The sequence below is a fragment of the Xenopus tropicalis genome, chromosome 3 (genome assembly GCF_000004195.4).
Source record: "Xenopus tropicalis strain Nigerian chromosome 3, UCB_Xtro_10.0, whole genome shotgun sequence".
NCBI classification, from domain to species: Eukaryota; Metazoa; Chordata; class Amphibia; order Anura; family Pipidae; genus Xenopus; species Xenopus tropicalis.
Window position 1 is genome coordinate 138987434 of NC_030679.2, and position 25381 is coordinate 139012814.

Sequence of the window (25381 nt, forward strand, 5' to 3'; positions counted from 1 at the left end):
TACACAGCGGGGTATTTATATAAACTATAGTAGGGTTTCTGTAGCAAACACCCCAGCTGTACCAGTGCAGGAATGGCTGCCCCCGGGGCTACACAGCGGGGTATTTATATAAACTATAGTAGGGTTTCTGTAGCAAACACCCCAGCTGTACCAGTGCAGGAATGGCTGCCCCCAGGGCTACACAGTGTGTTATTTATATAAACTATAGTAGGGTTTCTGTAGCAAACACCCCAGCTGTACCAGTGCAGGAATGGCTGCCCCCGGGGCTACACAGCGGGGTATTTATATGAACTATAGTAGGGTTTCTGTAGCAAACACCCCAGCTGTACCAGTGCAGGAATGGCTGCCCCCGGGGCTACACAGCGGGGTATTTATATAAACTATAGTAGGGTTTCTGTAGCAAACACCCCAGCTGTACCAGTGCAGGAACGGCTGCCCCCGGGGCTACACAGCGGGGTATTTATATAAACTATAGTAGGGTTTCTGTAGCAAACACCCCAGCTGTACCAGTGCAGGAACGGCTGCCCCCGGGGCTACACAGCGGGGTATTTATATAAACTATAGTAGGGTTTCTGTAGCAAACACCCCAGCTGTACCAGTGCAGGAATGGCTGCCCCCGGGGCTACACAGCGGGGTATTTATATAAACTATAGTAGGGTTTCTGTAGCAAACACCCCAGCTGTACCAGTGCAGGAATGGCTGCCCCCGGGGCTACACAGCAGGGTATTTATATAAACTATAGTAGGGTTTCTGTAGCAAACACCCCAGCTGTACCAGTGCAGGAATGGCTGCCCCCGGGGCTACACAGCGGGGTATTTATATAAACTATAGTAGGGTTTCTGTAGCAAACACCCCAGCTGTACCGGTGCAGGAATGGCTGCCCCCGGGGCTACACAGCGGGGTATTTATATAAACTATAGTAGGGTTTCTGTAGCAAACACCCCAGCTGTACCAGTGCAGGAACGGCTGCCCCCAGGGCTATTCTGATTTATTTTTTTGTGGTTTTTCAGTTATTTAGGTTTTTGTTCCACACCTCTCCAGTTTGGAATTTCAGCCGTAGTCTGGTTGCTAGGGTCCAGTCTGGTTGCTAGGGTCCTGGCAACCAGGCAGTGGTTGAAACAAGAGACAGGAATTTGTATAGGAGAGGGAATAAACAGATAGATAAGGGATAAAAAGTAACAATAAAATGTTAGCCTTACAGAGCAATAGTTGTTTGTCTGCTGGGGTCAGTGACCCCCATTATAAAGCTGGAAAGATGTGGAAGAGAATGAAAAATAATTAAAAAAATAAAATAAAATTAATGAAGACCAGTTGCAAAACTGATGGGACAATAGCTCCCCATTTTCATTTCTGCTGGTTCTGGGCAGTTACCTGGGCTTAGGGACCCACACACAATATACAGACACAATAAATATGACAGCCACAACACAGGACTGATTAGTATTTAAGCCAGATGAACATTACATGGCAGCTCAGAAATCAGTGCAGTCTGCATCGGAATATAATCAGCCCTGTAGCATCTGACAGATATCTGCTAGGTGGTGATTTGTGACAACCCCTGAGCTTAGATTCTCAGCAGCATCTCAGAGCCCACTGAGCATGTGCAGTGCCCCTGACACGTAACACTTGGCCTAACCGGTGGTGGAGCTGCTGGGGGCAACATTGTGGAGAACACAGGTGCTGTTTATTGAGATTTTTTTTTTTAAAAAAGGGCTATGTGCAAACCTAGGGGAGTTTTTTTGTGTGAGCTAAATACAAATGGGGCATACTCTGTACCCTCAATAGGCCGCTGCTGCTCCTGGGGTTCACTGGTGAGGATTTACCATAAACATGATGGTGGAACAAATCTGCCGTTTAAGATAACTACTAAAAGCAAATGATAATAGCTTTAGGCGGATGGCACAGGGGTTATGTCATCAGCTCTGATGCAGAGGTGCCCAAATCTGCCCGTGCCTCCTGTCATTGGCTGGAATGCAAATAGCTTGTCGGCCAGTAGCCACTATAGACTGTTCCAAAGAAAGTCCGTGCCATAGCCCTTAGTGTGCCAAGGCCAGCAGACCCAGGCTAAATATTGACTTATTTAACTGAACACAGTTTTGGACAGGAACAAGACGTCCTTCTGCTCTAGTTTGCCTTGAAAGCACACCGGGTTGGACAAAGTGCCCTTCTGCTCTGCCAGCCATCTGCAGTAATGGAAGAGCGCCATCTCTTGGCTGTGTAGAAAAGCAAAAAGATGACGTGGTTGGATGCTCCTAGCCACAATGTAGGGGTTTGCTGTAAATGTGGGCAACCAGGGAACCCTCTCTCAAGGATAACCCCATGCTGGCACGGCTCAGTCTCTGGGGCCTGTATCCACAAACAGATCCTCAACTTTCCCACTTAACCAGTGTCAGTCATACAAGTCCATAATTACCAGACTTAAGGTGGCCATACATGGGCTGACAAAAAACTGCTGAGTCAGTCCAATCAGCCAATCACTAGCCTTATTTAGCAACCACTTGGAACATTAGTCACACCAGTGTGGTTCCCCTAGACGTTCTACATATAGGGGGCTGTTCCTGCTGAATTGTGCTTAGTACAAGGGAATCCTTATTCTGCCATAGTTTTATGGTATCTCTCTGTACAGGCTATGAGCAAACTTAGGGGGCTGTTCCTGCTGAATTGTGCTTAGTACAGGGGAATCCCTATGTGCCATAGGTTTATGGTATCTCTCAGTACAGGCTATGAACAACCTTAGGGGGCTGTTCCTGCTGAATTGTGCTTAGTACAGGGGAATCCCTATGTGCCATAGTTATATGGTATATCTCAGTACAGGCTATGAGCAAACTTAGGGGGCTGTTCCTGCTGAATTGCGCTTAGTACAGGGGAATCCCTATGCTTCCATAGTTTTATGGTATCTCTCTGGTCAGCCTATGAGAAGTTGTGAAACCCCCACAGACTTGGCAGTGCAAAGAATAAGAACAGCCAGATAAATGCTGCTTTTAGTTACATTTTTGTTTAGTTTTGGGGTGGAGTTTCCCTTTAAGTCCCATTAATTTAAGCCCTATGATAATAGGTACAAATACTGCCGGTCTCTGGGCAGAGAGGTCCCAGCGCCGTGGGTGGGAGGAGAAGTTCATCTCATGTTTCTCATGTCGATTAATAGGGATGAGTGGGTGCAGCTGCTCCCTGGCACCGGGTCAGAACACCCACGTGGGCTTCTGCTGGGATGGGGAGTCACCGAGCTGGGTCTGGGCTGGATCTGTAATCACACCACCATGGAGAGAGAGGTGTGGAACCAGATACAGTATACGCCTACGGATCCATTGCTGTGGGATACCGGATACAGCTGAAATTGTGTCCTTGGGTCCACAGAAACTTTTTCTATTTCTCTGCTCCAGCAACATCTTCCCATAAATATCCTATATCTACTGTATAGTAGCCTCTGGGAAGGGACTGGGGCTGTGGGATAGCAGGTATAGTAGGGAGAGATGGTGCCTATAGTAGCAGTGGGGGGATAATAGCCTCTGGGAAGGGACTGGGGCTGTGGGATAGCAGGTATAGTAGGGAGAGATGGTGCCTATAGTAGCAGTGGGGGGATAATAGCCTCTGGGAAGGGACTGGGGCTGTGGGATAGCAGGTATAGTAGGGAGAGATGGTGCCTATAGTAGCAGTGGGGGGATAATAGCCTCTGGGAAGGGACTGGGGCTGTGGGATAGCAGTTATAGTAGGGAGAGATGGTGCCTATAGTAGCAGTGGGGGGATAATAGCCTCTGGGAAGGGACTGGGGCTGTGGGATAGCAGGTATAGTAGGGAGAGATGGTGCCTATAGTAGCAGTGGGGGGATAATAGCCTCTGGGAAGGGACTGGGGCTGTGGGATAGCAGGTATAGTAGGGAGAGATGGTGCCTATAGTAGCAGTGGGGGGATAATAGCCTCTGGGAAGGGACTGGGGCTGTGGGATAGCAGTTATAGTAGGGAGAGATGGTGCCTATAGTAGCAGTGGGGGGATAATAGCCTCTGGGAAGGGACTGGGGCTGTGGGATAGCAGGTATAGTAGGGAGAGATGGTGCCTATAGTAGCAGTGGGATAATAGCCTCTGGGAAGGGACTGGGGCTGTGGGATAGCAGGTATAGTAGGGAGAGATGGTGCCTATAGTAACAGTGGGGGATAATAGCCTCTGGGAAGGGACTGGGGCTGTGGGATAGCAGGTATAGTAGGGAGAGATGGTGCCTATAGTAGCAGTGGGATAATAGCCTCTGGGAAGGGACTGGGGCTGTGGGATAGCAGGTATAGTAGGGAGAGATGGTGCCTATAGTAGCAGTGGGGGGATAATAGCCTCTGGGAAGGGACTGGGGCTGTGGGATAGCAGGTATAGTAGGGAGAGATGGTGCCTATAGTAGCAGTGGGGGGGATAATAGCCTCTGGGAAGGGACTGGGGCTGTGGGATAGCAGGTATAGTAGGGAGAGATGGTGCCTATAGTAGCAGTGGGGGGATAATAGCCTCTGGGAAGGGACTGGGGCTGTGGGATAGCAGGTATAGTAGGGAGAGATGGTGCCTATAGTAGCAGTGGGGGGATAATAGCCTCTGGGAAGGGACTGGGGCTGTGGGATAGCAGGTATAGTAGGGAGAGATGGTGCCTATAGTAGCAGTGGGGGGATAATAGCCTCTGGGAAGGGACTGGGGCTGTGGGATAGGATATTACATTTTTGCTATGCGGATATACTGCCACCCTCGGGTGAGGGTTAAGTACTGCAATATCTTTGTTCATTAAAAAGGAAACCTGTAACACAAAGGTACATATATATATTCTTTACATTTATATATATATAGCGATACAGTTTTTATAAAATACAGATAGAGAGTCCTCTCTACATATATAAGTATGCATAACAAAAATATATAAATTGCAGTGCCTGTATAACAACCGATAGTCTGTAAGTATTATTGCTGAATCCTATGGAATGAGCTTAACTGGCTGGTAAAGAGGAGAGAGGCGACGCTTTTCCCCCACCCGAGGGCATCACCCTGTTTATTACTATGGCATCTCCCACCTCTCTCCGCTGTCTTCTTTTCACATTCTCAATCTTTTCAACATTTACCGTTTCACTCTAAGTACAGCTCCCAGTCACCCCCTTTTCATCTTGAGAGTGGGCTTTCCCGCCAGAACATAACTCACCAATCACAGGGCTTCTAGCCCCTGTGGGTCCTGCTCTCACCAGCTGCAGTGGGTGTGGCACGTGGCATTTTGCCCTCAGTGTTTCTATGCTAAAAGCATTTAATAGCTTGAAGTCATGGCCACGGCTTCCTGGGGTGTCCAGTCCTGCCCCTGTGGGCTACAAATAAAGTAGCAATGAATGTGGGCAGGAAAGCTGAGTTATGTGCCTCAAATGAACAAGCAGCGCCCCCTGGGACTGGCCGGTGGAACAGCAGGTTCAGTAAGGAGAGCCGCACTGTTTAGCATTGTTGCCCAAGCTTTGGTCCTATAGCTGCTGTTGCACTACAATTCCCAGCAGCCTTAGTGTTGGTGGGGATCTAGAATTTGTAGTTCAACAACAGCTCGAGGGCAAGAGGTTGGCGATACCTGATATAAATACCGGCGCCAACACAGTAACTGTTTCACTATGAGCCCCACCAATCCTAAACTCAGACCTGATCCCACTCCTCTCTCTACATTCTCAGCCTCTCGTACATCTCCAATAACCTTCCATTCTCTTTCTCTAATTACCTCCTCATTTCCCTTATGTACATCACTCATCTCTGCTTTCCCTTAGCCCCCCCCCCCAATACTCTATGGCTGTTTGCTTTGCTTTAGCTTCTCACTTCCTCTCTCCCGTCCCCTAAGCCCCCCCCCCTCTCTCCATGGTGCTGAAGCCGAGTGTAAAATCCTAGTGGTTCTTGCAGTGCAGTATTACAGGGGCCACTTATAGCTTTGGACGGCATGCAGTGTCTCTGTGGCCCCCACTTGAGCTTCACCCACTTCCTCCTCTTATTGGGATTCATCTGATGGGTTCACTCTCTGGCGTTTAGGGTCTGTTCCTTCATCCTGCAATAAGGTATCATTATATGTTATGGGATGTTAGCTTTGTATCCAATCAGAGACCCCCAATATAGCCCCCTCCTGTCTGTGTCACTGTATCACCCTGCAGTGGGAGGGGCAGACTCCGTGTCCCATAGCCCCCTCCTGTCTGTGTCACTGTATCACCCTGCAGTGGGAGGGGCAGACTCCGTGTCCCATAGCCCCCTCCTGTCTGTGTCACTGTATCACCCTGCAGTGGGAGGGGCAGACTCCATGTCCCATAGCCCCCTCCTGTCTGTGTCACTGTATCACCCTGCAGTGGGAGGGACAGACTCCATGTCCCATAGCTCCCTCCTGTCTGTGTCACTGTATCACCCTGCAGTGGGAGGGGCAGACTCCATGTCCCATAGCTCCCTCCTGTCTGTGTCACTGTATCACCCTGCAGTGGGAGGGGCAGACTCCGTGTCCCATAGCCCCCTCCTGTCTATGTCACTGTATCACCCTGCAGTGGGAGGGACAGACTCCGTGTCCCATAGCCCCCTCCTGTCTGTGTCACTGTATCACCCTGCAGTGGGAGGGACAGACTCCGTGTCCCATAGCTCCCTCCTGTCTGTGTCACTGTATCACCCTGCAGTGGGGGGGACAGACTCAGTGTCCCATAGCTCCCTCCTGTCTGTGTCACTGTATCACCCTGCAGTGGGGGGGACAGACTCCATGTCCCATAGCCCCCTCCTGTCTGTGTCACTGTATCACCCTGCAGTGGGAGGGGCAGACTCAGTGTCCCATAGCCCCCTCCTGTCTGTGTCACTGTATCACCCTGCAGTGGGAGGGACAGACTCCGTGTCCCATAGCCCCCTCCTGTCTGTGTCACTGTATCACCCTGCAGTGGGAGGGGCAGACTCCGTGTCCCATAGCCCCCTCCTGTCTGTGTCACTGTATCACCCTGCAGTGGGAGGGACAGACTCCATGTCCCATAGCCCCCTCCTGTCTGTGTCACTGTATCACCCTGCAGTGGGAGGGACAGACTCCATGTCCCATAGCCCCCCTCCTGTCTGTGTCACTGTATCACCCTGCAGTGGGAGGGGCAGACTCCATGTCCCATAGCTCCCTCCAGTCTGTGTCATAACTGTATTGCATTCCTACAAACCTGATTGGATATCTTGGAGTTATGTGCAGATAGCAGCATTGCTATATCATTCTGTCCAGCTTCCAGCGCAATAGACAGAGCTGTACTTCCATCCTATATGTGTGTATAAAACAAAGCATATATATTGTTAGTATTAGTATCGCATAGAGTATAGATGTAAACTCCATATGGGAAGGCCCTACTTCCTCCTGTAATATGCACTATGAAATATGTGTTTTTTATTTTTTTATTCATTGCAATATTTTCCCACTGTTTGTATTATTACTATACTGTAACAATTTAAAACCTGTGTATACAGCAGCCTATTATACGGCCCCTTTCTATTACAGTTATACGCGGCGGCGCCCCCCGGGGAGAGACAGGCCAAGCTGTGTGCCAGACTTACATTATCAGTGAGTGAAACATCACATGCAGGTACAGCCAGGAGTAGACTGACAATATCCGCGTGGCCGTGTTCACATGCACACATAAGTGCCGTGGAGCCATCGTGATCCTGTATGTTGACGTCTGCTCCACACGCCAGCAGGGCCCGAACCACATCCAACCTCCCATGACTGACGGCCAACATCAAAGCAGTCTGCCCAGCCTAAAGGCAAATGGAAAGTTCTTACTAATTCTGTGTGCAGGGCACTGTATCTCTGGCCATTATATATGGGGTGGGAAGCAGGACTAATGGGTACTGGCATTGGCAATGCTCCCTAAGATCAACAGGTACCTGTAAGGGTCAGATCTGTTGGGACATTTGCTGTCAGTTTGTATGTGGGGGCAGAGGAGGGGGGGTTGCCGGTACCTGGCTGGCTCTGCAGTTCACATCTCCCAGACGCAACATCTGCGTGACCGTCTCAATATCTTCGTCAGATCGAAAAGCCGCCAGGGCTGTGAGCATGAGGGGAGTGAATCCGGCCTTATTCTGTCTGTTCACATCACATAGGCCTGAGGGACGAAGGAGGGTGAGAGGATGAGGAGCAGCATGAAAGGGCAGGGATGGGGGGGTGAGAAACTGGATGGGTACAGAAGGCAGAAAAGGGCAGGAAAGAGCTTTAAACTAGGCAGCAAACATAGAAAGAACATAAAAGGGTCACTGACCCCGGCAACCAGGTCCTTTCCTAATTATCTTTCGGTCTGCCATCCAATCCATTGCCTTGTTACCTGGGTAAGTAGGACCCTACCAACCACATATTAGTTTAAATTCCAGCCACCTGGCTGTCTGTCAGCACTGACCTGTATCCAGGAGCTGCCTGACCGCAGTGAAGTTGGACTGAGACACAGCATAGTGCACTGCCGTGTTCCCCTTGGCGTCGGCCATGTTTATGATGACCTCCAGCAAACGTGGGGACATGGCGCGGAACACTGTTAGATGGTGGCGAATTACAGCCGGGTCCACATCCTTCTGCCGAAGTATCTTCATCCATTCCTGCAAAATCACACTGTGCGCCGCTGACTAGATGCAAAAAAAGAGCAAAAAGATGCCGTTTATCTGAGAATCCCCCCAGCCTCATACACCCATCCCTGGCCTTGCAACTCCCTCACCTTCTCCATTTCTGGAAGAGCTGTGCCTTCATCTAGAGACTTCTGAAGGGCCACGCACCCCGAAATCAGCACATTGCTCAGCTCCACCCTGCAACAACAGTGTTATATTAATATTTATGGGCTATGGGACACGGAGTCTGCCCCTCCCACTGCAGGGTGATACAGTGACACAGACAGGAGGGGGGGCTATGGGACACGGAGTCTGTCCCTCCCACTGCAGGGTGATACAGTGACACAGACAGGAGGGGGCTATGGGACATGGAGTCTGTCCCTCCCACTGCAGGGTGATACAGTGACACAGACAGGAGGGAGCTATGGGACACGGAGTCTGCCCCTCCCACTGCAGGGTGATACAGTGACACAGACAGGAGGGAGCTATGGGACATTGAGTCTGTCCCTCCCACTGCAGGGTGATACAGTGGCACAGACAGGAGGGGGCTATGGGACATGGAGTCTGTCCCTCCCTCTGCAGGGTGATACAGTGACACAGGCAGGAGGGGGCTATGGGACACGGAGTCTGCCCCTCCCACTGCAGGGTGATACAGTGACACAGACAGGAGGGGGCTATGGGACACGGAGTCTGTCCCTCCCACTGCAGGGTGATACAGTGACACAGACAGGAGGGGGCTATGGGACACGGAGTCTGCCCCTCCCACTGCAGGGTGAAATGGACAGGAGGGAGGGATGGAAGCATGGTGCTATTACCTGGGAGTAGGCTTGGGGGGGGACACTATGGCTGTGGGTGCAGGTTGCTCTCTCTCTGGTTCCTTTGGGGTATCACTGTTACCCGCTGCTAACGAGTGGAGCTCAGCCTGTGCCCCCGCCAATGCCTCACTCGCCTCATGATATTCACTCTCTGTGCTCTCACTGTCTGATGGATTCTCCATAGTCCCAGAATCCTCTGAGGAGGCAGAGTCCATTCTATAAAGGAAAGAGTTAGCGCCAATCAGATTGCAGCTTTCAATACAGATACACGGAGCTGCGCATAAGAGCAGACAATACGCCACACGTGACTGGATTAAGAGGAGTGGGTACTTACTCTCCATTCAGCCGGGGGAACTGGGCCGGTTTTGGTTGTGGATCTTCCTGTGCGTTCCTCTTGCCTTTATCTTGTTCCTTGGTTGGGTCTGTCACACAGAATCATCCCACGTCATTGTTACTCATTCCCCATGCACATTCCTATTGGTACTGACTCTGTGCTGCCCCCTAGCATTCACAACTGCCCTCCTGCTACAGCATCAAGCCCCGCCCCTTCTTCCTGTTCAGCTTTCCTTAAGATTCCCAGAAAGCTTCTTCCCTGTCATGCACAGAAGGCTCTCCTCTTCGACTGCCCTGTAGTCAGAGAGATAAGGAAAGCTAAACAGGAAGAGGGGGCGGGGCTTCACACTGTACCAGGAAGAAAGGAGCTGGAAATTTCCACTTATAAATCAGAAACCAGATCAGACCGAATGCAAGGAGTAAGGTATGTTATTCAGGGGGTTTTTATACAGAGCGGGGGGATCATTATCGGCCTATAGATACTCAGCCCCGTTATACAGAGCGGGGAGATCATTATCGGCCTATAGATACTCAGCCCCATTATACAGAGCGGGGAGATCATTATCGGCCTATAGATACTCAGCCCCATTATACAGAGCGGGGAGATCATTATCGGCCTATAGATACTCAGCCCCATTATACAGAGCGGGGAGATCATTATCGGCCTATAGATACTCAGCCCCATTATACAGAGCGGGGAGATCATTATCGGCCTATAGATACTCAGCCCCATTATACAGAGCGGGGGGATCATTATCGGCCTATAGATACTCAGCCCCGTTATACAGAGCGGGGAGATCATTATCAGCCTATAGATACTCAGCCCCGTTATACAAAGCGGGGAGATCATTATCGGCCTATAGATACTCAGCCCCATTATACAGAGCGGGGAGATCATTATCGGCCTATAGATACTCAGCCCCATTATACAGAGCGGGGAGATCATTATCGGCCTATAGATACTCAGTCCCATTATACAGAGCGAGGAGATCATTATCGGCCTATAGATACTCAGTCCCATTATACAGAGCGGGGAGATCATTATCGGCCTATAGATACTCAGCCCCATTATACAGAGCGGGGAGATCATTATCGGCCTATAGACACTCAGCCCCGTTATACAGAGCGGGGAGATCATTATCGGCCTATAGATACTCAGCCCCGTTATACAGAGCGGGGAGATCATTATCAGCCTATAGATACTCAGCCCCATTATACAGAGCGGGGAGATCATTATCGGCCTATAGATACTAAGCCCCATTATACAGAGCGGGGAGATCATTATCAGCCTATAGATACTCAGCCCCATTATACAGAGCGGGGAGATCATTATCGGCCTATAGATACTCAGCCCCATTATACAGAGCGGGGAGATCATTATCAGCCTATAGATACTCAGCCCCATTATACAGAGCGGGGAGATCATTATCGGCCTATAGATACTAAGCCCCATTATACAGAGCGGGGAGATCATTATCGGCCTATAGATACTCAGCCCCATTATACAGAGCGGGGAGATCATTATCAGCCTATAGATACTCAGTCCCATTATACAGAGCGGGGAGATCATTATCGGCCTATAGATACTCAGCCCCATTATACAGAGCGGGGAGATCATTATCGGCCTATAGATACTCAGCCCCATTATACAGAGCGGGGAGATCATTATCAGCCTATAGATACTCAGCCCCATTATACAGAGCGGGGAGATCATTATCAGCCTATAGATACTCAGCCCCGTTATACAGAGCGGGGAGATCATTATCGGCCTATAGATACTCAGCCCCATTATACAGAGCGGGGAGATCATTATCGGCCTATAGACACTCAGCCCCGTTATACAGAGCGGGGAGATCATTATCGGCCTATAGATACTCAGCCCCATTATACAGAGCGGGGAGATCATTATCGGCCTATAGATACTCAGCCCCATTATACAGAGCGGGGAGATCATTATCGGCCTATAGATACTCAGCCCCATTATACAGAGCGGGGAGATCATTATCGGCCTATAGATACTCAGCCCCATTATACAGAGCGGGGAGATCATTATCGGCCTATAGATACTCAGCCCCATTATACAGAGCGGGGAGATCATTATCGGCCTATAGATACTCAGTCCCATTATACAGAGCGGGGAGATCATTATCGGCCTATAGATACTCAGCCCCATTATACAGAGCGGGGAGATCATTATCGGCCTATAGATACTAAGCCCCATTATACAGAGCGGGGAGATCATTATCAGCCTATAGATACTCAGCCCCATTATACAGAGCGGGGAGATCATTATCGGCCTATAGATACTCAGCCCCGTTATACAGAGCGGGGAGATCATTATCAGCCTATAGATACTCAGCCCCATTATACAGAGCGGGGAGATCATTATCGGCCTATAGATACTCAGCCCCATTATACAGAGTGGGGAGATCATTATCGGCCTATAGATACTCAGTCCCCATTATACAGAGCGGGGAGATCATTATCGGCCTATAGATACTCAGCCCCATTATACAGAGCGGGGAGATCATTATCGGCCTATAGATACTCAGCCCCATTATACAGAGCGGGGAGATCACATTATACAGAGCCACTAATCTGGCCAGTAATAGGCTGCTATGGGTTAGTGGTTCAACTGTAACAAAGCCACAAATTGATCCATTTCTCCCAAATCTGAGAGCAGAATCAGGAATAATGTGCTTGGCATGAACGCGGGGCATCTGTGCTTTGTACCTGTGCCATCTCCTTCCCTCCCTGCCGCAGCGCCCGACACGTTCATCTGACTCCACGTAGCTGTCTGGGCCAGTATTCCGCCCGTATTTCCTTCTGTTGCAGGCTCTGGGATAAAGGAGAAAAACTGTCATTCACCCACTGGCTGTGAGAGATAAACAGGGAGTCACCCTATGTACCAAGTTAGTTGAACCCCCAATGCCTACCCACATATTGGCCCAGGAGTTGGAGCTTGGCAGAGAAGCCAGTTGGGTATTTTCCTGTGCCATTCAGACACTCAGGCAATATAATGAGGGTGGTTATAGCTTTGGCCACTAGATGGAGCTCTGTGCAATAGGGATGTACTGTCTTGTCCTTCTCCACCAAGCACCACCCCCATTCTCATCCATGGGGAACACAGCTGTCTGGATCCAGCTCTATCAGTCCAAGGCCGGTCCCCAGTCAGGACCCAGGTAACATAGGGACACAGAAGCGGAAGTAAAGGGAATTGGACCTATCCATCTGACACTGCTGTAAGGCCCTGTGTACCTAGGGAGTGAGGGTACTTGTGGGTCTCATATGGGCAGCATCTGCTAATCATGGAACCTAAGGATCTCCTTACCTTCTGTAGAGCAGTGCCCAGTGATGCTGATTTTTTTGACCAGATGGAATTTGGGAGCTGGTCCTGAGGGAGAGAGCAATGGCTTCTCCACCACCTCTTTGCTTTTGTAGACTCGTTCCTCCTCTCCGTCTGTTGCTTTTGCTGCTCCTCTCCATTCCAGGTCTCGTGCTCTTTGCGGCTGGACCCCATGCCCGACTTTGGTGCTGGAGACCACTTCACTCCCCCGTTCCACCCGGGCCACTTTGACAGCATCTGCCCGCACCTCCTCTTTCTTCTCCCTCTTTGCCGCCTCCTCTGCTCTCCCTGCCCTTTCTGCCTCCTCCAACTTGCGGTTGGCATTCTGCACTTCTATTAACGCCCGGCCAAGTTGCTTTTCAAGCACTGCTATTTTGGCCGACAGAGCCTGGACCAGCATCTTCTGCTTGTCCGCCTCTAGCTGCCTTATGGGAAGTGGGGCAAAGTCCGTCTCTCGTACCCACACCCCAACACTGCACATTCTTTTCCCAGGTAAACTGTTGTTTTCCACCGTCTCTTTCTTACACACTTCCTTTGGGTTTTTGATTTCCCCTTCCGGTTTCTTGTTTTCCTTTTCAGGTCCCTCCTTACCAGCTACTTTATCTTCACCTTCTTCTTTCTCCACCTTTGACTCTTCCTCTGGGATCTCGATGTATAGCTCACCTCTGTCCTTACCCCTAATGTTACCCCTTGGGTGCCCAAGATATTTCTGGCTCTTGAGCTGGACGCTGAGCTGGCGTTTCTCTTCTTGGAGAACAGAGATCTTCACCTGCAGGACGGGGATCATCTTCACCTGTTCCTCAAGCTGCCGCAACCTCTTGAGTGCCACCGCCATTTGCTCGCGCACATGTTGAAGCTGGGCCGGCGACGGAGACACTGGGGTGGACATCCCAGAGCTTAGAGGGGTAAAAGAAGAGATCTGCTGGGATGAGGTTGAGGGAAAGCGAGAGAGAGACTGAGTAGACAGAGAGCTGGTGGAGCGGCATCCCAAGCTGAGAGGGCGAGACTGCCCTGCCTCCAACTTCTTACTGGCATCGAGCAGCGTCTTCTCCACCCTTGGATTAAAGTTATGGGGTGCCTGGGCCCCACCTCTGCTCTCGTAGGCTGGGTAGAAGCCTCTGCCACAGTAGGAGTAGGAAGAATGGCGGCTACAATGAATAAAAGTGGAAATTAGTTGTGTCCTTATATATATACCGTATGAACTGGTTGCCACCCTCCGTTCCCATAGTAACCCCTACATTCATGTTACCTGTCGTTGCTAGCATTGGAGCAGAGGGATTCCGTAGAGGTCCACCATGAGCCTGTGTATCCAGGGCCTCGGGGCAGGGATCCATAGCGGGGCCGGCGGTGCACTGGCACTCGTTTTATAGTGTGGCCCTTTTCTATGTCGTCAACGTATTTGAGGAAATCCAAATCCAAGCGGTAACCGTAGGGCGTCTCCACCGAATAGGCTGCTTCTGGGTCTTTCATAGAAGAGAGAGAGGGAGGACCCGGCTTCCCTGGCAAAAGAGACAACACAGTAATCAGAATATTTCCATCTCTAGTTGTGTCCATTAGACACGTACAGAACAGCCTGGCAGAACCACCGGCAGTCTCCCCCAGCAATGAGTACCTGGGAAGTGGGCCTCCATATGTAGAACTTGCGCCATCATGTCACCAACTGTCCCAATGTCCAATCAAGAAGGTGCCTGAGATTGATGTGTCGTCACTTTTGGCCCTGCAACACAGAGAATGAATTTAATAGGGAGATAAACAGTAGAATAAAAATGGTAGAACGCATAATGTAGTCTGGCCCTCCCACTGCAGGGTGATACAGTGACACAGACAGGAGGGGGCTATGGGACATGGAGTCTGCCCCTCCCACTGCAGGGTGATACAGTGACACAGACAGGAGGGGGCTATGGGACACTGAGTCTGTCCCTCCCACTGCAGGGTGATACAGTGACACAGACAGGAGGGAGCTATGGGACATGGAGTCTGTCCCTCCCACTGCAGGGTGATATAGTGACACAGACAGGAGGGAGCTATGGGACACGGAGTCTGCCCCTCCCACTGCAGGGTGATACAGTGACACAGACAGGAGGGAGCTATGGGACACAGAGTCTGCCCCTCCCACTGCAGGGTGATACAGTGACACAGACAGGAGGGGGCTATGGGACACGGAGTCTGTCCCTCCCACTGCAGGGTGATACAGTGACACAGACAGGAGGGGGCTATGGGACACGGAGTCTGTCCCTCCCACTGCAGGGTGATACAGTGACACAGACAGGAGGGGGCTATGGGACATAGAGTCTGTCCCTCCCACTGCAGGGTGATACAGTGACACAGACAGGAGGGGGCTATGGGACATGGAGTCTGCCCCTCCCACTGCAGGGTGATACAGTGACACAGACAGGAGGGGGCTATGGGACATGGAGTCTGTCCCTCCCACTGCAGGGTGATACAGTGACACAGACAGGAGGGAGCTATGGGACATGGAGTCTGTCCCCTCCCACTGCAGGGTGATACAGTGACACAGACAGGAGGGAGCTATGGGACATGGAGTCTGTCCCTCCCACTGCAGGGTGATACAGTGACACAGACAGGAGGGAGCTATGGGACATGGAGTCTGTCCCTCCCACTGCAGGGTGATACAGTGACACAGACAGGAGGGAGCTATGGGACATGGAGTCTGTCCCTCCCACTGCAGGGTGATACAGTGACACAGACAGGAGGGGGCTATGGGACACGGAGTCTGCCCCTCCCACTGCAGGGTGATACAGTGACACAGACAGGAGGGGGCTATGGGACATGGAGTCTGTCCCTCCCACTGCAGGGTGATACAGTGACACAGACAGGAGGGGGCTATGGGACACGGAGTCTGCCCCTCCCACTGCAGGGTGATACAGTGACACAGACAGGAGGGAGCTATGGGACACGGAGTCTGCCCCTCCCACTGCAGGGTGATACAGTGACACAGACAGGAGGGGGCTATGGGACACGGAGTCTGTCCCTCCCACTGCAGGGTGATACAGTGACACAGACAGGAGGGAGCTATGGGACACGGAGTCTGCCCCTCCCACTGCAGGGTGATACAGTGACACAGACAGGAGGGGGCTATGGGACACAGAGTCTGCCCCTCCCACTGCAGGGTGATACAGTGACACAGACAGGAGGGGGCTATGGGACATGGAGTCTGCCCCTCCCACTGCAGGGTGATACAGTGACACAGACAGGAGGGGGCTATGGGACACTGAGTCTGTCCCTCCCACTGCAGGGTGATACAGTGACACAGACAGGAGGGAGCTATGGGACATGGAGTCTGTCCCTCCCACTGCAGGGTGATACAGTGACACAGACAGGAGGGAGCTATGGGACACGGAGTCTGCCCCTCCCACTGCAGGGTGATACAGTGACACAGACAGGAGGGAGCTATGGGACACGGAGTCTGTACCTCCCACTGCAGGGTGATACAGTGACACAGACAGGAGGGGGCTATGGGACACGGGAGTCTGTCCCTCCCACTGCAGGGTGATACAGTGACACAGACAGGAGGGGGCTATGGGACATAGAGTCTGTCCCTCCCACTGCAGGGTGATACAGTGACACAGACAGGAGGGAGCTATGGGACACAGAGTCTGCCCCTCCCACTGCAGGGTGATACAGTGACACAGACAGGAGGGAGCTATGGGACATGGAGTCTGTCCCTCCCACTGCAGGGTGATACAGTGACACAGACAGGGGGGAGCTATGGGACATGGAGTCTGCCCCTCCCACTGCAGGGTGATACAGTGACACAGACAGGAGGGAGCTATGGGACACAGAGTCTGCCCCTCCCACTGCAGGGTGATACAGTGACACAGACAGGAGGGAGCTATGGGACATGGAGTCTGTCCCTCCCACTGCAGGGTGATACAGTGACACAGACAGGAGGGAGCTATGGGACATGGAGTCTGTCCCTCCCACTGCAGGGTGATACAGTGACACAGACAGGAGGGAGCTATGGGACATGGAGTCTGTCCCTCCCACTGCAGGGTGATACAGTGACACAGACAGGAGGGAGCTATGGGACATGGAGTCTGTCCCTCCCACTGCAGGGTGATACAGTGACACAGACAGGAGGGGGCTATGGGACACGGAGTCTGCCCCTCCCTCTGCAGGGTGATACAGTGACACAGACAGGAGGGAGCTATGGGACACGGAGTCTGCCCCTCCCACTGCAGGGTGATACAGTGACACAGACAGGAGGGAGCTATGGGACACAGAGTCTGCCCTCCCACTGCAGGGTGATACAGTGACACAGACAGGAGGGAGCTATGGGACACGGAGTCTGCCCCTCCCACTGCAGGGTGATACAGTGACACAGACAGGAGGGGGCTATGGGACACAGAGTCTGCCCCTCCCACTGCAGGGTGATACAGTGACACAGACAGGAGGGAGCTATGGGACACGGAGTCTGCCCCTCCCACTGCAGGGTGATACAGTGACACAGACAGGAGGGAGCTATGGGACACGGAGTCTGCCCCTCCCACTGCAGGGTGATACAGTGACACAGACAGGAGGGAGCTATGGGACACGGAGTCTGCCCCTCCCACTGCAGGGTGATACAGTGACACAGACAGGAGGGGGCTATGGGACACAGAGTCTGCCCCTCCCACTGCAGGGTGATACAGTGACACAGACAGGAGGGGGCTATGGGACATGGAGTCTGCCCCTCCCACTGCAGGGTGATACAATGACACAGACAGGAGGGGGCTATGGGACACGGAGTCTGCCCCTCCCACTGCAGGGTGATACAATGACACAGACAGGAGGGGGCTATGGGACACGGAGTCTGCCCCTCCCACTGCAGGGTGATACAATGACACAGACAGGAGGGGGCTATGGGACACGGAGTCTGCCCCTCCCACTGCAGGGTGATACAGTGACACAGGAGGGAGCTATGGGACACGGAGTCTGCCCCTCCCACTGCAGGGTGATACAATGACACAGACAGGAGGGGGCTATGGGACACAGTCTGCCCCTCCCACTGCAGGGTGATACAGTGACACAGACAGGAGGGAGCTATGGGACATGGAGTCTGCCCCTCCCACTGCAGGGTGATACAGTGACACAGACAGGAGGGAGCTATGGGACACGGAGTCTGCCCCTCCCACTGCAGGGTGATACAGTGACACAGACAGGAGGGAGCTATGGGACACGGAGTCTGCCCCTCCCACTGCAGGGTGATACAGTGACCACAGACAGGAGGGAGCTATGGGACATGGAGTCTGCCCCTCCCACTGCAGGGTGATACAGTGACACAGACAGGAGGGAGCTATGGGACACGGAGTCTGCCCCTCCCACTGCAGGGTGATACAGTGACACAGACAGGAGGGAGCTATGGGACACGGAGTCTGCCCCTCCCACTGCAGGGTGATACAGTGACACAGACAGGAGGGAGCTATGGGACATGGAGTCTGCCCCTCCCACTGCAGGGTGACATTGATAGAAGGGAGCTGCAGCATGTGGGGGTATCAGCATTTATCCCTGTAATATAATACCAAGTAAGAGCACAGCACAGAAGGGGGAGATAAAAGCTGACCCTATAGTTGTGTAACTCATCATATTCACCACTGGGTGGCACCAGCGCTCACCCTTTCTACTAACTATTCCTGCAGGGAAGGACAATTTAGCGCTCTCTATATTCCCAGACATGGCTTTCCCTTCCTGATGGCTGAGGGCACTGGAAACAGTAGTTCAACAACAGCTGAAGGGCCACCATAACAATGTGAATAGACATTAGAACTTGGGCCTTCATGCATGATTATGTATGATTCCCTGAGTATCTGTAGCCCAATATGCTATCATTAACCCTATAAACTCTGCCTCATGTACAGTGTATATACTTCCCTCCCTACTGCCCCATGACACAGCCCCCCATCCCCACCCTCCCCATGACACAGCCCCCATCCCCACCCTCCCCATGACACAGCCCCCATCCCCACGACACAGCCCCCATCCCCACCCTCCCCATGACACAGCCCCATCCCCACCCTCCCCATGACACAGCCCCCCATCCCCACCCTCCCCATGACACAGCCCCCCATCCCCACCCTCCCCATGACACAGCCCCCCATCCCCACCCTCCCCATGACACAGCCCCCATCCCCACCCTCCCCATGACACAGCCCCCATCCCCACCCTCCCCATGACACAGCCCCCATCCCCACCCTCCCCTCCCCATGATGCAGATCACACGCTGTGTATGTGGCTGTCACAAGGATTTCCTTATCACTTTCCCTGATCAGCATTGCTGTGCCCCGTGCTTAGTCCTGGCGACCCCCCCTATGGGTTCTGTACTGAGCCCAATCAGCCGCTCACCTCTGCCCTGGGGGCCCCTGTCCCACCTGTCTCTATGCCATCCTTATGCCAGCTGTGCAGCCTGAGGAGGTGCCCGTGTATCCCCACACCTTGTGATTGGCATGGATAAACCCACTGTGCTGCTCCCATATCCCTCCCTTTGCCACCATTCCTTCTCCACCCCATGTGTTCTCTAGGCTTATCCCCCACTCCTCTATTTCCTTCATTGCCTCATCCCCTTTCATTCTGCCCGACTGCCTCCTAACACACTGTGACTTGCCCGCTCCCATCAGCAGCGCTGCCTTGCCCAGTACTGACAGGCGGGCACAGCTAATCATTAGCTCTGGGGCACAGCAATGCAGTATGTGCTGCCCTCCCTATGGCACTGCGGGTCTTTCCAAACTGCACTGTGGCTGGGGGGGGTGCAGATGGAGCCAGCAGTCCACAAGCTGTGCCTCCCACTGTCACTATATATATATATACACACATGGATATATGCACTATACATACACTATATATGTATTCACACCCCATGTGACTGTTGGTAGGTGATTCAGTGATGCCAGGGAGCATTTATGGCCAATAAAACACCAGTCCTGGGGCTACCAGGCCTCTCATTCAAGTCAAATGGAGGGGGGATCTATGCTAGCCCTCACTGTATATCCATATGTGCATATACCCACGGGTAACATGCCAGCCCTCTGCCTACTTGTATATCCATACACTGATACACTGAGCGGCACAGCATGTACCCCCTAACTCTCCCTATATATATATACAGTATAGCAAGGCTACAGGCACACATTTGCCCATTCCGGTTGCTCTATTTACAGTAAAGGCCTCTCTCCCTCTATGTGCTGATTTGGTCGCACTCTTTCTCACACACTTTTCCACAAGCTCTCGTCTGTCTCTCAGGCCTCCCCCCTCTCTGCCTTCAGCAACATCACAGCGAGGGGTGGAGGAATGGAAAATCTCTTCGCGGAGTAACATAAATATCTGGAATAAATCTGCAGATAGCAAGGGACTCGCAAGAATCATTATATAGAGTGTGGTCAGCGTGCCCTGAGCCTGTTCTCATGTAAGTCCCTCAGTGACTGCTAATATCCTTATCATTTACAGTAGGGGGTACATTATCCCTTATAATACATGAGTGATACTCAGAGTTCCCTGTATAACTCAGCCTGCAGCCTTGTGCCTTTATATGGGCACAGAACCCCTCAGTGACTGCTAATATCCTTATCATTTACAGTAGGGGGTACATTATCCCTTATAATACATGAGTGATACTCAGAGTTCCCTGTATAACTCAGCCTGCAGCCTTGTGCCTTTATATGGGCACAGAACCCCTCAGTGACTGCTAATATCCTTATCATTTACAGTAGGGGGTACATTATCCCTTATAATACATGAGTGATACTCGGAGTTCCCTGTATAACTCAGCCTGCAGCCTTGTGCCTTTATATGGGCACAGAACCCCTCAGTGACTGCTAATATCCTTATCATTTACAGTAGGGGTACATTATCCCTTATAATACATGAGTGATACTCACAGTTCCCTGTATAACTCAGCCTGCAGCCTTGTGCCTTTATATGGGCACAGAACCCCTCAGTGACTGCTAATATCCTTATCATTTACAGTAGGGGGTACATTATCCCTTATAATACATGAGTGATACTCAGAGTTCCCTGTATAACTCAGCCTGCAGCCTTGTGCCTTTATATGGGCACAGAACCCCTCAGTAACTGCTAATATCCTTATCATTTACAGTAGGGGGTACATTATCCCTTATAATACATGAGTGATACTCAGAGTTCCCTGTATAACTCAGCCTGCAGCCTTGTGCCTTTATATGGGCACAGAACCCCTCAGTGACTGCTAATATCCTTATCATTTACAGTAGGGGGTACATTATCCCTTATAATACATGAGTGATACTCGGAGTTCCCTGTATAACTCAGCCTGCAGCCTTGTGCCTTTATATGGGCACAGAACCCCTCAGTGACTGCTAATATCCTTATCATTTACAGTAGGGGGTACATTATCCCTTATAATACATGAGTGATACTCACAGTTCCCTGTATAACTCAGCCTGCAACCTTGTGCCTTTATATGGGCACAGAACCCCTCAGTAACTGCTAATATCCTTATCATTTACAGTAGGGGGTACATTATCCCTTATAATACATGAGTGATACTCAGAGTTCCCTGTATAACTCAGCCTTGTGCCTTGTGCCTTTATATGGGCACAGAACCCCTCAGTGACTGCTAATATCCTTATCATTTACAGTAGGGGGTACATTATCCCTTATAATACATGAGTGATACTTGTAATATCCTTATCATTTACTATAGGGGAATATTAGCATAAAACCCCCTTTCTTCCCATGGAAATAACCCCCTGCGTGTTTAAGTTGGTGCCACATAGAGAAGAAGAATGAAGCCCACGGCAGGAACAGGGCTGCGACTGACAGAGCCGGACAGGATATGGGGGCTGAATAGTGTGTTGGACAAAGAGGGAAATCCTCCCAATAAGGAGCCTGTGTTGGCCCCTGGCTATAAAGCACAAGGAGGGCCAATGTAAGAGAACTGTGCCGCCTTTGCCCTTTCTGTGCCGCGCTGCTGGCAGTCCCAGTGCTGAGCCCACACACACGCAGGCCTACCCTACAGAACAAGGCTCTCATTAACCAACATGGGAATTGGCCTTTACTGGAGAGGTGGCCCCTCAGGTTTTGGTTTTTTTAACCCTAAATATGATAGAAAGGAAAATACATTTATCCCAGAGAAAAATAATCTGATTGGCTAGCACTGGGATATTCATTTTACCATAGTGTTTATATATTCTGTATGATTATACAGCAGTCCCTGTGCCAGCGGAGCTTACACTCTAAGCGCGGCCATTAGGTTTCCCAGCCCGTGCCTATGCCCGACTCCATACACGCGCTGAGAGCTTTGCTGTAGGAAAGGAATGCTACTCGCTATCTCTCTGTGAGCCGGCCGGTCGCTGATACCAAGCTCTGTATATTTTGGGTGCCTTCCAGCAGCATTGAACTTGGTACTTTAAGGAAATTCATGGTTAAAGAGACAGCGTACTGGGACAACCGTAAACCCCACTGGGAAACCGAAAGAACCGCCATCCGCTACATTGTTTTAGGAGTCAGAACTAGAGAACCTGAAAATGAGTAGTTAATATATATTGGAGAGTTGCTTGGAATAATAGGGGGTGGAGTATTCCTGGCCACACCTCTCACTACTCTGACCACACCCCACTCAGGTGGGCGGTGCTTGTAAATAGAAGTAACAACGTTGTAGAATCAAGTTAAAACAATAACGCAAGAAGCAAAATAATCCATCTCCTGCATAACATTTCCACATAGGAAGGAAAAGTTGCCCTTTAAAGGGGTGGCTCACCTTTGTTACGATGTTACAGAATGGCTAATTCTAAGCAAAGTTTCAATTGGCCTTCGTTTTTTCTTTTTTTATAGTTTTACAATTATTTGCCTTCTTCTTCGTCTGACTCTTTCCAGCTTTCATCTAAAAAAGGAATGCTCCATAAAGCTACAAATTAGTGATTATTGCTACTTTTTATTGCTCATCTTTCTATTCTGGCCCTCTCTTTTCATACTCCAGTCTCTTATTCAAATCAATGCATGGTCGCTAGGGTAATTTGGACCCTAGCAACCAGATTGCTGAAACTGCAAACTGCAAATCTCCATGCTTTTCCCACACAGCCAAAGACACACTGGTAACACCAACGCATAATGTACCCAGTATGGGGATCTGTGTTTACTATTATACTATATATATACACACACACACAGTGGAACCTAATATTCTCCCCTTTATCTCACACACTTGGGTTTGTCATTTATACCCATCTCTGTGTGTGGTACGTGCCCCTTTTGTCTTTCTGGGCCATAAGTGGGGCACTCTTGCCAGTCTGCTTAACCAATAACTGTCCCAACACTATTGGCAAGGACCATATTGTTATGCTGGGGCTACCCTCTCCCAATCTGTCACTCTGCTATAGTTCCAGGGGTACCCAGGGCACAAATAAGCACTCACCCCAAATCCCCCCCTAACTGGCCTTCAGGCTGGGCCCCCTTAGCTCATAACAAGGTTACAGATATATAGAAACATTGGGGTAACAGTCACCCTGCTATAGTTCCAGGGGTACCCAGGGCACAAATAAGCACTCACCCCAAATCCCCCCCTAACTGGCCTTCAGGCTGGGCCCCCTTAGCCCATAACAAGGTTACAGATATATAGAAACATTGGGGTAACAGTCACCCCGCTATAGTTCCAGGGGTACCCAGGGCACAAATAAGCACTCACCCCAAATCCCCCCTTAACTGGCCTTCAGGCTGGGCCCCCTTAGCCCATAACAAGGTTACAGATATATAGAAACATTGGGGTAACAGTCACCCTGCTATAGTTCCAGGGGTACCCAGGGCACAAATAAGCACTCACCCCAAATCCCCCCCTAACTGGCCTTCAGGCTGGGCCCCCTTAGCCCATAACAAGGTTACAGATATATAGAAATATTGGGGTACCAATGCTGGCCACCCCAGCTGTGTAATAGAGTGTTAATGCAAATGTTTCTCCCCCAGCGGTTCCCCCCTTTCCCCTCTCCTGCCCCCATATAAGGATCGCCTGCTCTCTATAAATAAACATTTCTACCCAGTTTGCTTACTGCCCGGCTTCCTGCCTGCCAAGCCCCAGCCACCCCCGTGGGAACTATTCAGGCCAGAGGGAACCAAATCATCCTCTAGCAGTGGCTGTCTCTCCCCAACACTGGCACACAGGGCAAATGGCAGCAACCGTAACCTACGGGCCACAAACATAGCAACACCCAGAGCTGCGCTGGTTGGGAATCCCATATCCTAACTTGCCCCTTCTCAACCTGGAACCGGCCTGCTCTTCACCTACCCGCACCCAACCCGGCCTGCTCTTCTCCTACCCGCACCCAACCCGGCCAGCTCTTCACCTACCCGCACCCAACCCGGCCTGCTCTTCTCCTACCCGCACCCAACCCGGCCTGCTCTTCTCCTACCCGCACCCAACCCGGCCTGCTCTTCTCCTACCCGCACCCAACCCGGCCTGCTCTTCACCTACCCGCACCCAACCCGGCCTGCTCTTCTCCTACCCGCACCCAACCCGGCCTGCTCTTCTCCTACCCACACCCAACCCGGCCAGCCCTTCACCTACCCGCACCCAACCCGGCCTGCTCTTCACCCAACCCAGTCCACTGAGCTGCATCAGTTTATATACCCGTGCCCACCCCATGTCTGAAATCAGGGGGGGCGGGACAGGCACGCATCTATAAATAGACCCTACCAAAGGCGGAAGAGGGGACAAGTTAGGCTGCAGACGGGGAGGGTGGCAGGAAGGGCTCAGCCCCCACATATTTGCTACGTGTGTCGGCCCGAACCTGTGTGTCCCCCGGGTTTTGAGCTGGTCAGCACATCACTAATAGGGAGGGGCTTATATACAGTAATAGGAGGAGTTATAGGGAGGGGTTATATGGAGCAATAGGAGGAGTTATGGGGAGGGGTTATATGGAGCAATAGGAGGAGTTTAGGGAGGGGTTATATGGAGCAATAAGAGGAGTTATAGGGAGGGGTTATAAGGAGTAATAGGTTATATGGAGCAATAGGAGGAGTTTAGGGAGGGGTTATAAGGAGTAATAGGAGGAGTTTAGGGAGGGGTTATAAGGAGTAATAGGAGGAGTTTAGGGAGGGGTTATATGGAGCAATAGGAGGAGTTATAGGGAGGGGTTATATGGAGCAATAGGAGGAGTTTAGGGAGGGGTTATAAGGAGTAATAGGAGTTTAGGGAGGGGTTATATGGAGCAAAAGGAGGAGTTATAGGGAGGGGTTATATGGAGCAATAGGAGGAGTTTAGGGAGGGGTTATAAGGAGTAATAGGAGTTTAGGGAGGGGTTATATGGAGCAATAAAAAGAGTTTTATTAAGGGGTTATATGGAGCAATAGGAGGAGTTTA

General features: G+C 51.3%; 1 protein-coding gene across 1 annotated transcript in view; it reads right to left on the bottom strand.

The window, feature by feature from the left end:
- Positions 1 to 4775: 4775 nt before the first annotated feature.
- Positions 4776 to 25381, bottom strand: part of kank2 (KN motif and ankyrin repeat domains 2) — a 44670-nt gene continuing 24064 nt past the window's right edge. Inside the window, exons 2-13 of the mRNA XM_018092551.2 lie at positions 14672 to 14776; positions 14309 to 14558; positions 13045 to 14207; positions 12447 to 12551; positions 9715 to 9802; positions 9381 to 9596; positions 8676 to 8763; positions 8367 to 8586; positions 7936 to 8078; positions 7531 to 7731; positions 7146 to 7238; positions 4776 to 6025 (exon numbers count right to left, since the gene is read on the bottom strand). Coding sequence (XP_017948040.1) covers positions 5969 to 6025; positions 7146 to 7238; positions 7531 to 7731; positions 7936 to 8078; positions 8367 to 8586; positions 8676 to 8763; positions 9381 to 9596; positions 9715 to 9802; positions 12447 to 12551; positions 13045 to 14207; positions 14309 to 14558; positions 14672 to 14711 — 2664 coding nt within the window. The 5' untranslated portion in view covers positions 14712 to 14776 and the 3' untranslated portion in view covers positions 4776 to 5968. The remainder of the gene's footprint in view (positions 6026 to 7145; positions 7239 to 7530; positions 7732 to 7935; positions 8079 to 8366; positions 8587 to 8675; positions 8764 to 9380; positions 9597 to 9714; positions 9803 to 12446; positions 12552 to 13044; positions 14208 to 14308; positions 14559 to 14671; positions 14777 to 25381) is intronic.